General features: G+C 42.1%; 1 protein-coding gene across 6 annotated transcripts in view; it reads right to left on the reverse strand.

Moving 5' to 3' along the window:
* PTPN4 (protein tyrosine phosphatase non-receptor type 4) overlaps positions 1-17,064 on the reverse strand; it is a 302,113-nt gene that overhangs the window by 61,231 nt on the left and 223,818 nt on the right. For all 6 annotated transcript variants that reach the window (XR_005586213.1, XR_005586214.1, XM_039494797.1 and 3 more), the window contains 3 exons: positions 12,643-12,747; positions 5,603-5,645; positions 4,347-4,425 (listed from right to left, as the gene is read on the reverse strand). Coding sequence is in view for 4 of the 6 variants with exons in the window: in XM_039494797.1 (XP_039350731.1) it covers positions 4,347-4,425; positions 5,603-5,645; positions 12,643-12,747 (227 nt within the window). In the remaining 2 variants the exon portion in view is untranslated. The remainder of the gene's footprint in view (positions 1-4,346; positions 4,426-5,602; positions 5,646-12,642; positions 12,748-17,064) is intronic.

Genomic DNA, 17,064 nt, shown 5'->3' on the forward strand with positions numbered 1-17,064 from the left:
GCCTTATGTGTAAAAGACTGGAGAGGTATTGTTAAAATAGCAGCATCTGTCTGGGCTGTGCATGCGCCCCTCTCAGGGTGAACTTGGGGCGTAGTTTCAACACCACCATGTCCCTATGGAAGGATGCGTAAGGTAGTTCAGCCATAAGGGGTTGGAGCTCACTGACTCAGTGATGTCCATAAAAAAAGACCACTTTGATGTTAAGGTGGTGTAGTGAACAGTCCAACAGTGGTTCAAAGGGAGGGTCTGTGAATTGAGGTCTCATGTGGGAGTGAGGTCTCTAACCAGAGGGTAAGCATGAGGGAGGTCACTGAGGAATTCTGATACTGTCAGATTTGAGAAGATTGAGTACGACTGTACTGGACTGTGACACTCTGATATTCCTTCCAGGTGAACTTAGAGAGTGTTAATTGCTAATCCAAACTGTTTCTGGTGCAGGATGTAGAGAAGGATCATCAGTCTTGGGGCCTCCACTGGGGTGATCTGGTTTTGGGCTGCCCAAATGGAAAAGGAGGAGCTAGTCTTCCTAGTGGGAGGCTTTCTGCTTTGTACGAGAATATCCTGAGCCTGTAGGGAGCAGTCCGTCAGTAGTGCTCAACCAGTCAACATCCAAAACATCAGTGCAATGACTGCAGATCTGGGTGCAGAATCTCACTGTTGTTCTGAGATATTATGTGCAAGCAGGTCAGAAAGTATATGGGGGGAGGAGGGGCACAAGGACATCTGCAGTATGTCCAATAGCCAAACTGTCTTGGCCAGCATGGGGCTACCAACATAATTATAGCCTTGTCCTGTCTCATCTGGACCATTGGGTCTCATTCCCAAAAGAGAGCGAGACTGATCATGACGTGTGCACACGAGGCTAGAGATTGTGGCTGGCATCTGTCCAGACTCATGGGGGTTTAGAAGCACACAGATCCAGTACGTGTGTCCAACTACAGACAATGGGTCCACCAGGTCTGTGATAGCAAGGAAGGGTGTCATCCTGTCCCATATTAAAAAGCCATATTTGGCCAGTAAGGACTGGCAGTTAGCTGCACACAGCTGTGGGTGGCTAAGTACAACTTTCTCCCAAATAAGTTGAGCCTTTTGGGGTCTTTGGGTAACTCTTTCTGGACTTCAATTTTCTTGTACTGCAACTAAGGAGACTGGGTGAGGAGAGCCTAGAAACACTCAAACCCCACAGGAGGTATTCAATACCTCTTTGTGACTCATTTCACAGTATCTGCTTCAGAGACTTTCGCAGGGCCAAGCAGTCCCTCACTTATAGGGAAAGCAATACTGGCTGAACCAGAGGCAGACAAGGTATCAAAAAGCTTGCGGGTTTTCTCCGACATGACTGGCATCTTGAACTCCAAAGTCTTGATCTCCAAAGTCTCTACAATCATCAAAAGGAACTTCTGGAATGCTTTTTAAGTCATCTGGTGCTGGTACTGCTGCTGAAAATACTGCTTCATCGGGTGACGAATTTGACTAGTCCTTTGACAACAATACACGGCGTTGGTACTGCTGTGTCCCTGGATACGGCTCTTTCTGGTACTCTGGCCAAGGATGCTGATGAGGAATGTCCTCTTCCTCTTTTTCAAGAGGAGTGGAGATGAGCTTCTCAATGCCTGAGATGACAGGCCCTGGGTACCCCAATAGGACAATGGTGGTATGCCACAGAAGTACGGCTGGCTTGTTGGATATTGGCCAATCCAGAGCTCTTCCTGATGAGCTGGTGGATGCTGAGCCCTGTAGGGTACGCTGGCAGAACTATCTGCAGTGTTGACCACTGACCTCAGAGAAGAAGTCTCTCTACTGGAAGATGGAGGGTATGTATGCCCCAGTGATGGTGAAGACCCGACCTCCTCCAGGGGCAGCAACAAAGAGTATGATGTTCTCAGTACTGGAGTCCGTACTGGTGCAAATCAGTGTCTTGGTACTGACAATGGTCTTGCTTCTCCTCTCAGCTCATCCTCCTCAGTCTGTTGATGCTGATGGATGCACCACTGGAATCGGGATCACTGCTGTAGGAATCTGCCAAATCATAGGGTGCTCCTTCTCCTCAACCCTAGATGCCATGTAGGGCTTGGTGAATTTATCTCCAGAGGCTTTATGGCATCTGCCCTTCTGGGAAAACAATGAGCTCTGTCTGGAGTCTCTGCCTCAGTGTTTGGAGTGACACTTCTGTGTACAAGACTGACACCGGAGGTGTTGGTGCTGGGTCATTCCTTGGTGCTGTCTTCTCTGCACCAATCTTAGGCATTGCTTGTATGCTAGATGGGGCAGCAGATGAAACTGGTTTGTCTGCCAGCAGAATTCTCAGAACTTGCCTTCTTCGAGTCTGATGAGATCTTAATGAATTGTTCCAGAAGATGGAACTTTAGCCTCACTTCTTATGACTTACATGTTCTGGTGAAGAACGAGAAACAGACCGAGCATCTGCTCAGTATATGAAATTCCCCCAAACAAAAGAGTCACCAGCTGTGCTTATCTTTCTGGGTAATTAGTTCATTGCAGGATAGACAGGGCTTAAAGCTCACAGGTTTTGAGTTCACTATGCTAAGGATCCCTGTTCAGCAAGCTCTGGCAGAGTTCAGTTCAGGCAGATGGAGACGGCTCACGGTGGCAGATACAGAAGATCAGAAGTAATTCTGAAGATTGTTTCAAAGATTTGTACACATTTAGCCTGAGTTGAGATCTAGCAGGTTCGACAGTTTTCCAACTACCAGGTCGGTGCTGCTCCCATGGGAAGAGGAAACTGAGGGAGCCTTGTAGTCACCCTGTCCTTTATGCCCTGGTATAGAAGCACAAAGCAGCACAAGGTGCATGAGCTGCCCCAGATGCTGCTATTAAAAAAAGCTCTAGAGTCACATGCAAGAGGCAAACATGCATTTAAACTGAGATCCACACAGACACTTACTTGAGCTAACAGTGCACCATTGCAGATCCTCTGTTACTCATAAGCAAGGCAATGCTTACAATCAACAGGAATAGGAGAACACGAGTAAGATCTGACCACTCTTGCCAAGACAGTTTCTCCACTAATAGGACTGACCCACTCTGCAGAAGCAGAATCGCCTTCTACAAATAATCTCTGTTGTCCAAATCTGGTAAGTTTTGCTCTTTTTCTGAAGAGCAGCAGGGAAAATCAATGACCCTTCTGATATATATTTATAAAGCAATCTTGTGGTGTCTAGATATATGTGTAAGTTAGTCCCAGATGAAAAGCAGGACTACCCAGGGATTTCAACAAGCTCTTTTCTGACTGAAACTCAGGTTTATCCATGACTTAAATCCTGCATGTGTACTACTGTGGATTCACATCTTAATATGATGGTGAAATAATCATCTTCACTTTGCTTATGCTTTGTATAGATCCTGCAAATGATAGGGCCTAACTGAGTTCACTTATACGAGACAGAAATCCCCCATTACAAATGCATTTTAACGTTTTTCTGTCCAAAAACATAGCTAGATATCACATAGCTTTAAATTAATCACAACTGATAAGAGACTGAAGACAGGACTGGGACAAAACATAAGCTGCCCACTATCCCACTGGCTCAGAACCTATGGCCATCCTATTAGCAGAGCTTATTAAATAAGGCAAACAAAACAAAACAAAAAACCCCAACAACCCCCCATGTCAAATAATGTATCCAATGAATATTGTGGCAAAAATCCCAACAGCAGCCAAACAGCTCTATTCATAGAACTGCAGGCTTGGAAGAGATCCCAAGGGGTCATCTATTTTAGAGGTTCTCAAATTAAAACTAAGGTGAGTGCTCCTTTGGATTATCAGGGGTGTGAAGACCTGATGGGCCGTGCTGATGGGTCAGGTCAGAGGGGGCACTGTGCAGGCAGTTTCGGCTGTGAGGACCAGGCTCCCCCTGCCTGTCTTACTCCCCCACTTCTGCAGCTGCAGCAGCCACCAATCAGCAGTTACCATTCTCTGCAAGTAGGGAGTGGAAGGATGCACCTCCGAAATACCGAACCACAGTACAGCCACACAGATCCTCCTCCTGATTCGGCCCTTCAGAGTGGCCCAGGGCACAGAGCCCAATCTGATTCATCTACTGGACAAAGCCTGTACAGGGAAGTGGAGGGGGCCGCATTGAAGGTGGCTCTAGCCGGCAGGGGGGCCAATACTCCAGGGTTGCAGTCTTCCACTCCCCTCCTGACCCTTCAGCACAGCCCCATTCACTTCTCCCTCCACAGTTCCCTTTCTCCTGCTAATATATCCCAGAATGATATTTGCATTTTTCACAACAGCGCTGCATTGTTGACTCATATTAAGTAGGCAACCTCCTGAAACAGAAACAACATATGCCCTACAATTGTGGAGCTCACACTCCATTTACCTTGTTAACTCTTCACGGAGATTGTTAGGCTCAGAGGAGTAAAATTTTACACGAAGATGCAGACAGTATGGTGGACCAACTGCAAAGTAAATGAATTGAAGAAATTGATAAGAGGTCTATTACCTGGGGAAGGTCTAAATTTGTTACAGAATAGAAGCATATACAGCAAGAGTCTTGCCTATCAATGGTTTTGACCCAGCACAAGGTGTTCGAGAAAAGAATTCCCTTGTGACAATTAAAAAAAACAAAAAAAACACACCAAACCACACTGACACACTAAATAGTTTGTTTTACATATTACAAGTCAACCCAACCGTCTTAAACCATTAAATTGATTTGTCTTGCCAAGACCAGACAAATCTAGGTTAATCCCAATATTTAAGCACTCTATCCATCACTTAGAAAGCCATGGATTTTGGCTCTGCACTCAGCCAAATTCTTAGAAACTCTGCTGGCCTATGTAAAACATTTGCAGAGCTCTGGGGAGTACCTGCTGTTGACAGGGTATGCCACCATATTCCACAGAGTTTTAGACCCATTTTGGTGGGGTTTAACAGTCCCTCTGTGGGAGCATCATCTTGCTAGAAGGCAGAGAGTTAATCCAGACAAAGACTGGATTAACAGTTCTTTGAAACTGCAGAGCTCTAGATGGATGTTTGTATTGAAACTAGAATCCTTTTCTCTGACATCCCTTCCAAGATTTACATTTTATTAAAGTAGCATGCAAGACTCTAAAGACTGTACAGTTGGCAGCGAAGCTGCTGAATAATGTCAGCCAAAATTGACATACTAACATATCCGAAATTATCAGCGTGTGCTTCACTGAATCTATCCAATAAGCTCTTACCAAACTGTGTGTCATATGTGGTGATTTGATAGGCAGACCACACACAGATTAGGGCATTCTACAACCCACCAAGCAGAGGGGGCTGTGAGACAGTTTTTCATTTAGTGAAGACAAGGCTCTACATCTGCTGAAGAAACTGCGAGGCTATGATGCTAAATAAGTCATTTCGTAGTTAATGATCCTCCAGCATCAAGGAAAGTATATTGAATTAAGTAACAGGACCCCCATGGAGTGTTTTTAAGTCACCAGTAGGCATGTGCCAAGATTTTGTCACCACATCATCCCTTTCAGAACACTGCCTGTTCCTGGCAGGGTGACTTCTAGTGTAGCAAATACACTAGACTACACGTTTCCACAATGTATATCGCTACTTGATTGGCCGAAAAAAGAAATGGAAAAGGACACTTACTTTTGACTTGTTTTTTAATGCTCTTTGTGTTGTCCAACCAATGCTGAAAGACACAGAATCCTTGAGTTGAAATTGTTTTATCATAAGGTAAGGAGAAATCTTTACAAAAAGAAACACAGATGTAAAAGAAGTCACAAAGGTTAGCCATACATTAGGAAGGACTGTCTTAAAATGGCAAGCAGTCCCACTAAAACAAAGCTTAATCTGAATCCTTTATGGCTAACGCCCCAGTCTGCTTATCAAAGCATTTTATTCTAAATGACGTGGGTTAAGTCATACAAAAAGTGTGTCACAGAGCAGACTCTTTAAGGGGATGAGTGAGCACAGAAGCACCACATCATAGTGCACTAGAATAGATCATTTTCACTTGAAATAAACTCAAGGCACAGAATTAGTTTCAAGTGATTACAGCAGACAGCATCCATGCAGCAATACTACATGTAAAAGTCAGTCCTCAACAGATCATTTATCTGTCTGGAGTACTGATACACAAACAAGCCATATTAATGACACCACATTCTTCCAGGAGAACAAATCAATTCCTGCTTGTGCACAGACAGTGTGAGATAAATTCACTTCGCATTAAATGAGGATTTCAATGTCTGATACCTGCCTCAGTTTGTGTTCTACATTTTGGGGAAGGGAAAAATAATGAAGGAATTATTTTTCTCCCTCACAAACATTTCCTCTAGGCATACATGGTTAGACAAAGCCTTGGTGTTATTTGTTAATGAATATACATGGGGCTTTTTCCTTAAGAGGAAATTCTGGTTTTATTGAAAAAATACTTATAACAAATAACTTTTAAAAATGCTGAAAATGAGATGGTAAAGTCTTAGTGGTGGAAAAAAATGGGAGTAGAAAATACCTCATCATTTCAATAATGTTGGTTATAAGCTAGATACCAGTTCATTCTCAGAAGGAAAAATTATGACTTATATTAGCACATTAGACCACATAGAAAAAACTGCACATCCACGAGTAAGAAAGAAGCCTGGGCACAAGTGCACATGCAGCGTGCCCAGAAGGAATTGTGCAGCCATACTCCCGGTATGGCAGAGGTTGTACCATGGGCCAATGACAGAGCTGGGCCCAACGCACGATGACAACACAGATCCATGTCAAAGGGGCATGATCTGTCCAAAATGTGTGACATGGGCAGGTAACAGACATTGCATTATCTGAGAAGAGAACTACACTGACCGAACAGCTGAAACAAGGTACCATGCACACCATGTTTTGGCTGCAATGTGATGCTGAAAGAGGCATCTCAGTCAGCTGATCTCAGATGTCTCCTTGCTACCAATACAGCTGAGGGTCATAAATCAGCAGTGCTCCTCTGGTAAAACTATAGGTCATGCTGCTCACATAGGGGCCTGGTGATTCAGATACTTCACAGAAGGTAAGATGGGGATGGGAGGAGAGGAGGGCCATTTTCAGACTGCAGGACTGTGTGCACATCTGTTTAATCTCCAATCTGTTTTCTTTCATCTCCTCCACATTCCAGTGGTAGGCAGTTAAGAGGCCGGAGACAGGCACTGATAGCACTTTACTTGACTCAGCTCCTAACACCAACGCCTCCAAGAGTTCAGCTTGAAGGGGGGAGGGGACAATGGGAGAAGGGGAAACAGAACTGCTTTTACCATAGGAAACCTTGGAGGGACTTTTAAAAAGAGAGAGAGAGAGAGAAGGCTACATTTATTCCAAGTGATTCAGATGGAATGCAAATGGAGCTGACAAAAAAGTTTACATTTTGATGAGTTTATTCTACCTGCTCTAGTACCTTTATCCAAATCGAACAGTCACAGAGAAGAATGAATCACTAATGAACAATGAAAACTGCATACTCAACAAACAAAAAAGCGCTAAAAGTTATTCTTAAAACAATTTTGAGTTGATCGCTTCAGAAAGGGAGACCAAATAAATAGGAACAGCAGCTTTTTAAACGAAGTGGTAAGAATAAATCTTGTTTGACAAGAAGTAATAGCTCTTCTCTTGCGATGTGGAATTAACTGCTCTGTAATTTAGACAATGCTATGCAAGTCATGTTCAGTATTAAGAACTACCATAGCTCAAGTATTTGCTAGAGTATAACAAAAACAATGTATTCCACAATGCATTAAACTTATGTAGCATTTGACTCCATAATGCTCTCTGTACATTACAGTGAGGTTATAAGTTTGCCACAGTTTAAAGTTCAGCACTTCCTTCTTGTTACAGACTATGTTTTCTACGTTATTAAAGGCTAAGCTAATTAGCCTAACAAGTCTCATGTCATCTTTATTTTCCACACCTCTAGACTGGGTTATGCTGTTTGACATTGAATTGATCTAAAGCTACAGTACTTGAATTCAACAGTAGCCTTCCCACTGACCACAACGAGCTTTGGCTCAACCCCGTACGCTCTAGAAACAGGCACAAACGCTCCTTTTTGCCAGCTTCTGTCTTTGTAGCACAAAAAATATTCCTAACCACCAGACTAAAAATGAATACAGAGGTCAGGTGAGTAAGATAAGATATTCTTTCACTTCACACAGGATTGCAAAATTTTATTCGTAGAAAATAGGTCAGTGGTTGGATCTCAAATTGCAAAATCTTAGCAAGAGTGGTTAGTAATTTTTCTTGCCAGCTCCCCTCCTAACTCTGATGCATTTATCTGTAGAGTAGACCAAGACCTGGGATAGCAACACAAAGATAAAAAAATAAGAGAAAAGGGACGTTCTTACCATTTTATTTATACTTCATTTGTTAAAACGGACCTGTTAACAGTTTAGACTAGATACTAATTTCCTTTTATTTGTAGTTAAGCAAATTCTCATGTGTGTATATAACTGCTTATTACACATACCCACACACTTTACTATATTACGTACCCTCCTCACCTCAGACAAAAAGGCAGGGGAGGGTTTTTTGTTTGTTTTTAAAGATATCCTTCCTTTGGTACAACTGGCCAGTGAAGCAATTTTTAGACTCGGCCTAGGACAACAGAAATGGCTAGCCGCCTCTGAAATACAGGATTATTCTGTGGTTCAGGCATTAGACTAGGGGTTCTCACAAGAACATTTTTGATGGCCTCATAGTACAGCCACCAATTATTGCTGGTGGCCGCTCTGACAATTTTTCCTAAAATACTCAATTAACTTTAGGAAAAACAAATATACATACAGATACATGTTCAAATCGTAATTTATTTATGTAGGTTTTTTCACAGACTCAGTAATAAAAATAATGTACAGTTTTCTCTGTTCTTTACTGGATCTAAACAGAATAGAAACAAATAATGTGTTTTCCATGTTCGTGTCCCTTTTTGTTGTTTCTTTTGCTTTTTTTTGGTTGCCTTTTTTTTTTAAAGACTTGCTAGCTAGTAAGTCTGTTTCTGTGCAAAGTGATATTTGTATTTTGTTAATATCACTTTTCACAGCAGCAGACTTGCTAGCTAGCTGGGAGGCTGTGAAAAGTGATATTAACAAACATACAAATATCACTTTTCACAATAGACTTACTCAGCCCTGGCAAGCTGGGACTAAGCCCTGGATGGGGAGGCGGGCAGGGAGGCAGCTGGGGGCCAGAGGTAATGAATCCAGGGACCGGAGCCCTGCAGATACAGACTGAGGCCAGAGGACACAGTGGGGGAGGGGGGTGAGCTCGGGGCTGTCAGTCACTGCCGCACGGCTAGGGACCGGAGCTGGATCATACGGCCCCACAACTGGAGTCCGAAACCCTGTGGCTGCGGGGGTCAGAGCCCACTGCCTCACGGCTGGAGCCCAGGGCCAGAGGAGGCAGCAGGTGGGGGAGAGGGTGAGCCTGGGGCTAGGGCCGGGGTCAGGGCTCAAAGCCTGTGGCCAGGGGATGGAGCCCGCCGCCTGCCACCCCAGGTCTGAAGCCCAAGCTCCACCATCTGCCTGCTCCTTCAGCATTTGTGGCTTCAGCGAGGGACAGGGCCTAACTCCTGCTGGCAGCCCCTGAGGAGGGGCCACTGCTTTCCCCACCCCCATTTCCACCCCCCACATTTCCAACCAAGGAGGCTGCAGCTGCACGAAAAGCCCCTGGTGGCCGCATTTGAGAAATGCTGCACTAGACTGACTCAGGAGGTCTGAATTCAATTCCTGACTCTGCCACATGACTTCCTGCAGGACTTTGGGCAAGTTACGTGATCTCTCTGTATTTCAGTTCCCCACCTGTAGAACGGGGATAGTATTATCACTAATTTATTTGCTCCATTTTGAATGAAAAGCTGACATCGAAATAGGCAGACAGTTCTTCAGAAATATTAAATTGTTTGCTTCTTGCCATTTGGCTCTAGTCTTTTCAAAATGAGAAGCTTACTACAGTATTTAAAAACCTTACAATAAACGAGGGTCTAAATGAAACACGTTAAACAGTGCGTGTAAATGCGCACGACAGTTATAAAAAGAAAACAAACCAAATTGAATTGCCTGCAGGTAGCATGTTACACTGTCTAGATGAATACTCACCAGGAATCACCTGGACTGGAAATACTAACCAGCCCAGGGAACCTAACTCATCAGCTATTTTTGGGGTAGGAAAGATTCTTCCTCACAGCCCCATCACCTGAGGAGGAGTCAGTGTTACCAGACATTGGGATGGTGGGCAGGAAAAATAGTCACACAGCTTGGCTTAATAAGTGGAGTTGAATAAACTCTGAGCTCTAATAAAAGCTACTGGCACATGGAAACTCTCCATAGGGAACATGACAGCATGGAAATCAATTAGACTGTCTCTATGCTCTAATGCATAAAGGATGCTATTTTGGTGAAAAGAACACAGAAGTGTGATGGAGCTGTTTATGAGCAAACTGAAGTGCAACAATCTCAAGGGGCTAGATTTGTATTGCAGGTGTAGCAATATAGCACACAAAGTCATGTACAGGGCTTGTAAATTCATAAAAGCAGTTTCAATATCTGTCATATCAGGATAGTAACCATCTAAATGCTCCATGGCATATGGATAAATAGCAGCAACAGGTGCAGATAAGGAGAGGGAAGTAAGAGAAAACATTTTCTTTAAAGTGAACAAATAATGAAGGGGATCTCAGTATTTTTGCTGGAATGTATTTTATCTAGTAAAATTGCCAGAGGGCCTACATCTCTCTTTGGTAGTACATGTGTGTACCCACCCTCCTCTTTAACTACTTTTCCACCAAGGTGACCTCAGGTGCTGAAAATTAATTCTCATCACTAGCCCTCTAGCAATCTTCCAAATTAGTGTTTTTGCTGACAAGTCACCAGCAGGCAGGCAGATAGATCCTGCTCCAACCATCTCTGCTGGCATCTCCAGGGTGGAAGAAGAATCCATGACTTTTCCCCCGCAGTGCGAGATGTCCTCTGTAATCCAAGAGATCAAGTGCAATACTCACTGCTGGTGTAAATGGGTGCCACGCAGAGAATTTGAGTGGAATTGTGCCTACTCATGTCATCTGTGAAATTGACCTTAAGTATCAAATGTTCAAAGTCAGATTATTTTCCTAAAGGAAACCCCTCTCTGCAAAACAAGTTAAGTGTAAAGACAGATCCATGGAGACTGCTTTATGTAGGATACCACCAAGATATGGAGGGATTTGGGAACAGCTCATCCAGAATCTAGAGAGGCCAGCCAACCTGTTTGTTTCCTCCCCTGGCAGACAAGGCAACCAAAGAGAACTTCATGTTTTAACAGCAAGGCAACTAACATGCTATTTTAAGGTAAATAGTTCACGTCTGCTCCTAAAAATTTCAACTTTTGACAAATTTCAGAAGTCAGTGGACTAGTGTCAGTACCTTTATCTTGCAGACTGAACTAGAGCAATTCAGCTATTTAGCTCACCAGCAGCTGCCTTTCCTACCCTGCTGACTTTGGTGTGTTACTTTTGAAATAAATCTGAAGTGATTTTGAAATGCATGGACAACCTGGTCATCTGTACCAAAGAGACATGCGATGGACACCCAAGCAATTCAAAAATCTAGATACAGAGCCCCTTATCTTAGAAGGGCACCTTTTCCCTCCTGTTACAGGAAGAGTCAGTCCTGGGTCAGGTTAAGTGTTACAGTACTGAGATCCAGATCTATTCCCTACCTAGCTCCTCATGAAACATCATAGCTATTTATTTTAAAAACACTGAAGTGTCAATATAAAGTGTCACTTTTCCCTCCAGAGAAGGAGAAAAATGAAACCAAAATGGAGAAAGCAAGGCCACCTAAGTAGCCAGTCCAAAAGTCACATTGCTTGGTTCTCACTAGGGGCCTGATCTTCAGAACAGTGAAGCACCCACAACTCCAACTGCAGTCAGCAAGAATTGTGGGTGCTCAGCACTTCTGACAAATGCTTTAATAGTCCCTTTCTGTGGTTTCAAAAGCAAAAGGTTGGTTTTCAAAAAAAAAACCCAAAAAAAACCAAAAAACCTTTTTTCTTTAAAGTCAAACTTGTGTGAATCTTTGCTTAAATCTCTCAAAAGATTTAAATAGCAAAGCACCTGACTGCTGCAGTCACCTCTCCCATTACCTCTAATGAAGGCAAGAGGTGTTCTGAGTGCTAATTAGTTGCAGGATTGGTCATTAATATGGCATTAAAGAAGCCAGCTGTCTGCTTTCCTGCCCTTAACCTGACAGTGGATGTTGACAGGATGCTCATTGCAGACAAGAATGCCCATGGCACCATGCACTGGCAGAGAAGGCCTCTCCCTGCATCACTGCCTATAGAAGAAAGACCAGGCAAACCCAATCCCAGCTAGTTCCACTCTGCAATCATTCGTAACTAACATTACTGGACAAAAGTGCTGTGGTATCAAAGTCCTTCTGCAACAACTGTCCTGACTTTAAAACCAGAAAGGAGACACAGGAATGGGTCAGAAAAGTGTAGGACAAGAATATGTAAGGGACTGTGGTGGCCAACATGGGCTTGATTAAACTTTGGTATGCTCTACAGTTTTTGCATCCAAGATAATTTAAACCATAAACATTTGCTTTTTGGTAGTCTGTTGGTCTGTCACGTTAAGGTTTAAACATAATGACTGTCCCTAGAAAAAACAAGGCTCTGTTACTCACTGCCACTTGTGCGGAATCCATGAACCTGAGTCCAAAGTAGTCATTTTCAACGAGATCCAGATGATACATGATCTGTTCAAACAGATGTTGGCCTTTGGCTTTTTTCTGAAATTGCAAAATGAATTAGCATGTAACAGGTAGATTTGTTACTGTAGCTGCCTTTTCAAGGCTACGAATACACAAACTGAGTATGCCCAAAAAAATGTTTCTAAACACAAAGTTGGCAACAGCTTCATCTATAATTGCAGAGTTGCTGGCATTTGCGGTGCACCAAGTAAATGAAAATACTTAATGATTTGTAACTTATCAAATGTAGATTTTAAACCTATTTTTATAAGTAGCCAGTGCCAAATGCCAACGATTTGGAGGTATTTAGCACCGAACTCTACAGCTCAGTGTCCCCCTACATGCCCAATGAGGTCACTTTATGCCATGAAATTGGAAACACGGTTGGCGTCTGGCACTGCCTAATGCACCAGGCAGTTTTCAAGGACAGGTATAGAAATAGCCACGATTTGAAATCCAGACATAATTCTTCATCTTTGAAGCAGATAGGGGGGGAAAAAACCATATGAAGACTATACTCTAGGATAGCTCAAATCCTTTCAAATGACTAAAGCAAAGCAAATCAAGCAACATTTCTCTAACACACAAGGCATTCTCATCAACAAGTGATTTCATAACCCTTACATACACAGTGGAGAGATGCATTGCTTCTACACAGAAATGTGTACCATTCACTCCTTTAATGTATTAATCTGGTGAGCCACTCCATCCTATTTATTTTTTTAAAAACCTAATTTCTTAATTTACCTGCATACACAAAAACCAACAGCAAAAATACCAAAAGCCAGTTTTTATTTAAAGAAACAGCTAAGATTGCTAGGGCACACTAGTGAAAAGTACTTATATAACATATCATTTATAAAACACACACACTTAAAATGTAATTTTTCATATAAATAAAAAGCAACCTTATCTCGGATTCCAAATAAATACTATGTTTCTTATGATAAATACAAAGTATGAACATAAATCATTTGAATATCAAACATTAAAAATTTGGTATATCGTGTCAACTGATCAGCTTCAAACAAGTCAAATTTGCATATACATAAAAATGCTACACACTTTTTCTATTCAATTCCTTTAACAACACTATTCTCGAGGAAGCAGTTTATCAAAACTTGTATTGTCTACTGTTTGATCTTAACAGACATTTCTCACTTAGTCTCCTGTAAGAGAAAATATTTAGATACAACATCAAGATAATAAAAATCCATTAAGAAAATCTATGGGTAAGAGTTAAGATTGTTATGTTGTGATGAAAGATATATTATTTTTATCAAGTAGAAAGAAATGTATTTATGTTTATTAGTCAGGCAGTGTACATTTTTAATGTCCTTAACTATATATTTCCTTGCTTGTAAGTGGTTGGGTTTTGTAAACAACTGATGTGATTGTCAATACACTGTTGTCACTCAGCAACTTTAACAGGTGTATACACTTATGAGTTGAGTAAAACCCAAACTTTTGTACCATACTGTATGCCAACTCACTAGTAGCTCACCACCAGGTTGAGATAGTTTGTGCCACAGAATTCTTGGCTATGTTTGTTGGGAAAAGTATACAAACTAGTTGAACACAGATATAAAAGCCAGTCTAATGATTTCTGCTACAAAATTTGCTTTGTTTATAAAGTAATAGAAAGCTAACTATAATTTTTATTCTCAGAAGCTCCTCCATCTCTGCTTCAACCACTAAATCCCATACTAAAAAGAGCAAGCAAACTTACCACTACCCTATAGTACTCTGATCTTTAAATACTTTGCATTTAAATAAAATGTAACCTGGGTTAAACCTCTCTTACAATATGATTCAAACTTACATTTTATACTGAAAGCTCTAAATCAAATGACAAAAGCCTAAACACCAGTGGTCCCCAAACTTTTCAGGGTCGCACTCTCCCTTACCCCGTCTGTGCCCTCCCCTGGGGCCAGAAGTGCGGCTGCGGCTCCCAGGGGTGGGGGTACACGGACAGGGGTAAGGGGCCAGAAGCTGGGGCCACAGCTGGGGGCGGGGCCGGGGGTGGGCTCAGGAGCCAGGGCAGCAGTAGAGCTAGGTGTGAAGTGGGGCTGGGTGGCACTCTCTCCCCGCTGCCCCACCAAATGTTGCTCAGGTCCCCCTAGGGGGCATATGCCACTCAGGTTGGGGACCTCTGGCCTAGACACCGATTTCAGGCTGTCATGCCCTTCTGTCACTCCCTTATTACTAATTATCAGGAGGACTTGGAACAGCAAGTGATCTCACATATATGCACAGCAATAATCAAGTGTAAGAGGAGGCACTGGGGACAATGCATCAGCCTCGTCTCTTAGTTTCAGTTAATAGATTCATTATTACCAAAAAATGTATTAAACATTGACCAAAAAAAACCACCTCTCCAAACAACTTTCTTACAACTCTTGAACCAACAGGAGCTCATCTGTTTATTTAAAATAATAATTTCTTCCACTTTTAAGACATTTGAACCAAGGTCCTCTTTCATCCAAAACACATTGAGCTATTAATAATTTATCTTAACAAGTGGATGTTTCCTGCAGCATAAACAGTAGGAAAGACAGGCTGATCAAAGTTAAATAAATTCAGGTTTTGGGAAAGGTGAAGTTACAAAAGGCATCAGCTCACACTAAGGACCTGGTGCCTGGTCTAAAGCCAAGAGAAAGCCTCCACAACAACTACATTTTAGATTTTACTTTTATTAAAATATGTCTCTATATAAATATTTTATAAACAGCTATTCAAGCTTTATAATGCTAATAGCTGAACGAACAGGTAATGAGAGCCCTTTACCTCCATCTAGATGGCAGTTTGACTCTGGCTCAGGTTGTAAAAGCTTTTATTGTCCAAAAACCACTCAGTGACACCTGAAATTCATGGATGTTTATTTCCCAGTGGATGGATGTCCACATCACAAGTGGCACCTATCTTAGCAATCTAAGCAGAGGGACAAAGGACCAAATGGACACAGAGACTGAACTCCGTGGGAGGCCGTCCCTCAAGAATGGGATTTAAGGCATTGGTGGGAAAGCTTGCATTACTGCCTGTACTGTGCTTCTGACTTAGCTACAGGCCCTGTCAATCCAGCATCCCTCATGCACAGTTTTACGTACACAACTTATACCAAACAATAAATGTAAAATACCCATCTGGTGTAAGTTAAACAAATTTTAAAGTTTTAGTTGAAAACCCCACGGCTGGGAGCCACACATACATTCCCAAAGGTTTGTTAAACAGGTCTCCTACTGTCTATGTTTAAGTAATGGAAGCCAGTGGATGAACAATACTCTACAATAAGTTACTTTTTATGGGTTCACATAAACGTACTTATGTTCAATAAAACTGCCATTCCCAGCATGCTCCAAAGAAATAACAAAGATACATTTCTATTGCATTTCCATTCAAGAGACTATAAAGTAACAACTCGGTTGAGAAACACTCAATTTTATTTAAGTGGTATTTTGATCTCACTCTTATCTTGTGTGTTTTGGCAGAGCTGGGGTTACCTCAAACGACAAGCAGTTAAGCGCTTCAAAGTTGCTTAACGATTTCCAATAAAGTATTAACTACCTCACCCACAAAACAGACCTAAATTTGTGACTGGTTCTCCCTTCAGGGGTCAAATTAACCTCATGTATATTTAATTGCTTGAAATCCCAACGCTTGATTAATGTAGATTATTAAAGTAGGCAGGAGATAATAGAGAAAAAAAAACCTCTAACAGCAGGAAAGTCAGCAAGTGGGCTGGGTTGTTTAAATAAGTCTTTAAATAGTGCAGGGCAACATTTGAAATTTACCAAAATAGCTATTTCAGAATAATGCCTTGTGTGGACACGCTCGTTCCGGAATAAGAGTGCCTTTTACTTGTTTAGGTTAATCCACACAGAGGTTTATGCCAACATAATTATTCCAGTAAAAGCAGCAAAGAGTCCTGTGGCACCTTATAGACTAACAGACGTATTGGAGCATGAACTTTCGTGGGTGAATACCCACTTCATGGGATGCATGTGACGTATTCACCTATGAAAGCTCATGCTCCAATATGTCTGTTAGTCTATAAGGTGCCACAGGACTCTCTGCTGCTTTTACAGATCCAGACTAACACGGCTACACCTCTGATACTTGACATAAATATTCCAGAATAATTATGTTGGAATAGCTATTTTGGATAAGTTTCCAAGCATAGGCAAACTCTGGGCCTAAATCAACTGTCAGCTTCCTGCTTAAGAGTGAGACACCACTGTATAGGAGGAAACAATCAGGGAATACCACGTACTAGATCCCCAAACCCTTCTACTGGGGGATATTTATGACTTTCTATATCAGACACACATGAAGTGTCCTCATAGTGGGAAATTACGC

This window comes from Mauremys reevesii, linkage group 11 (genome assembly GCF_016161935.1).
Source record: "Mauremys reevesii isolate NIE-2019 linkage group 11, ASM1616193v1, whole genome shotgun sequence".
Classification (NCBI taxonomy): Eukaryota; Metazoa; Chordata; order Testudines; family Geoemydidae; genus Mauremys; species Mauremys reevesii.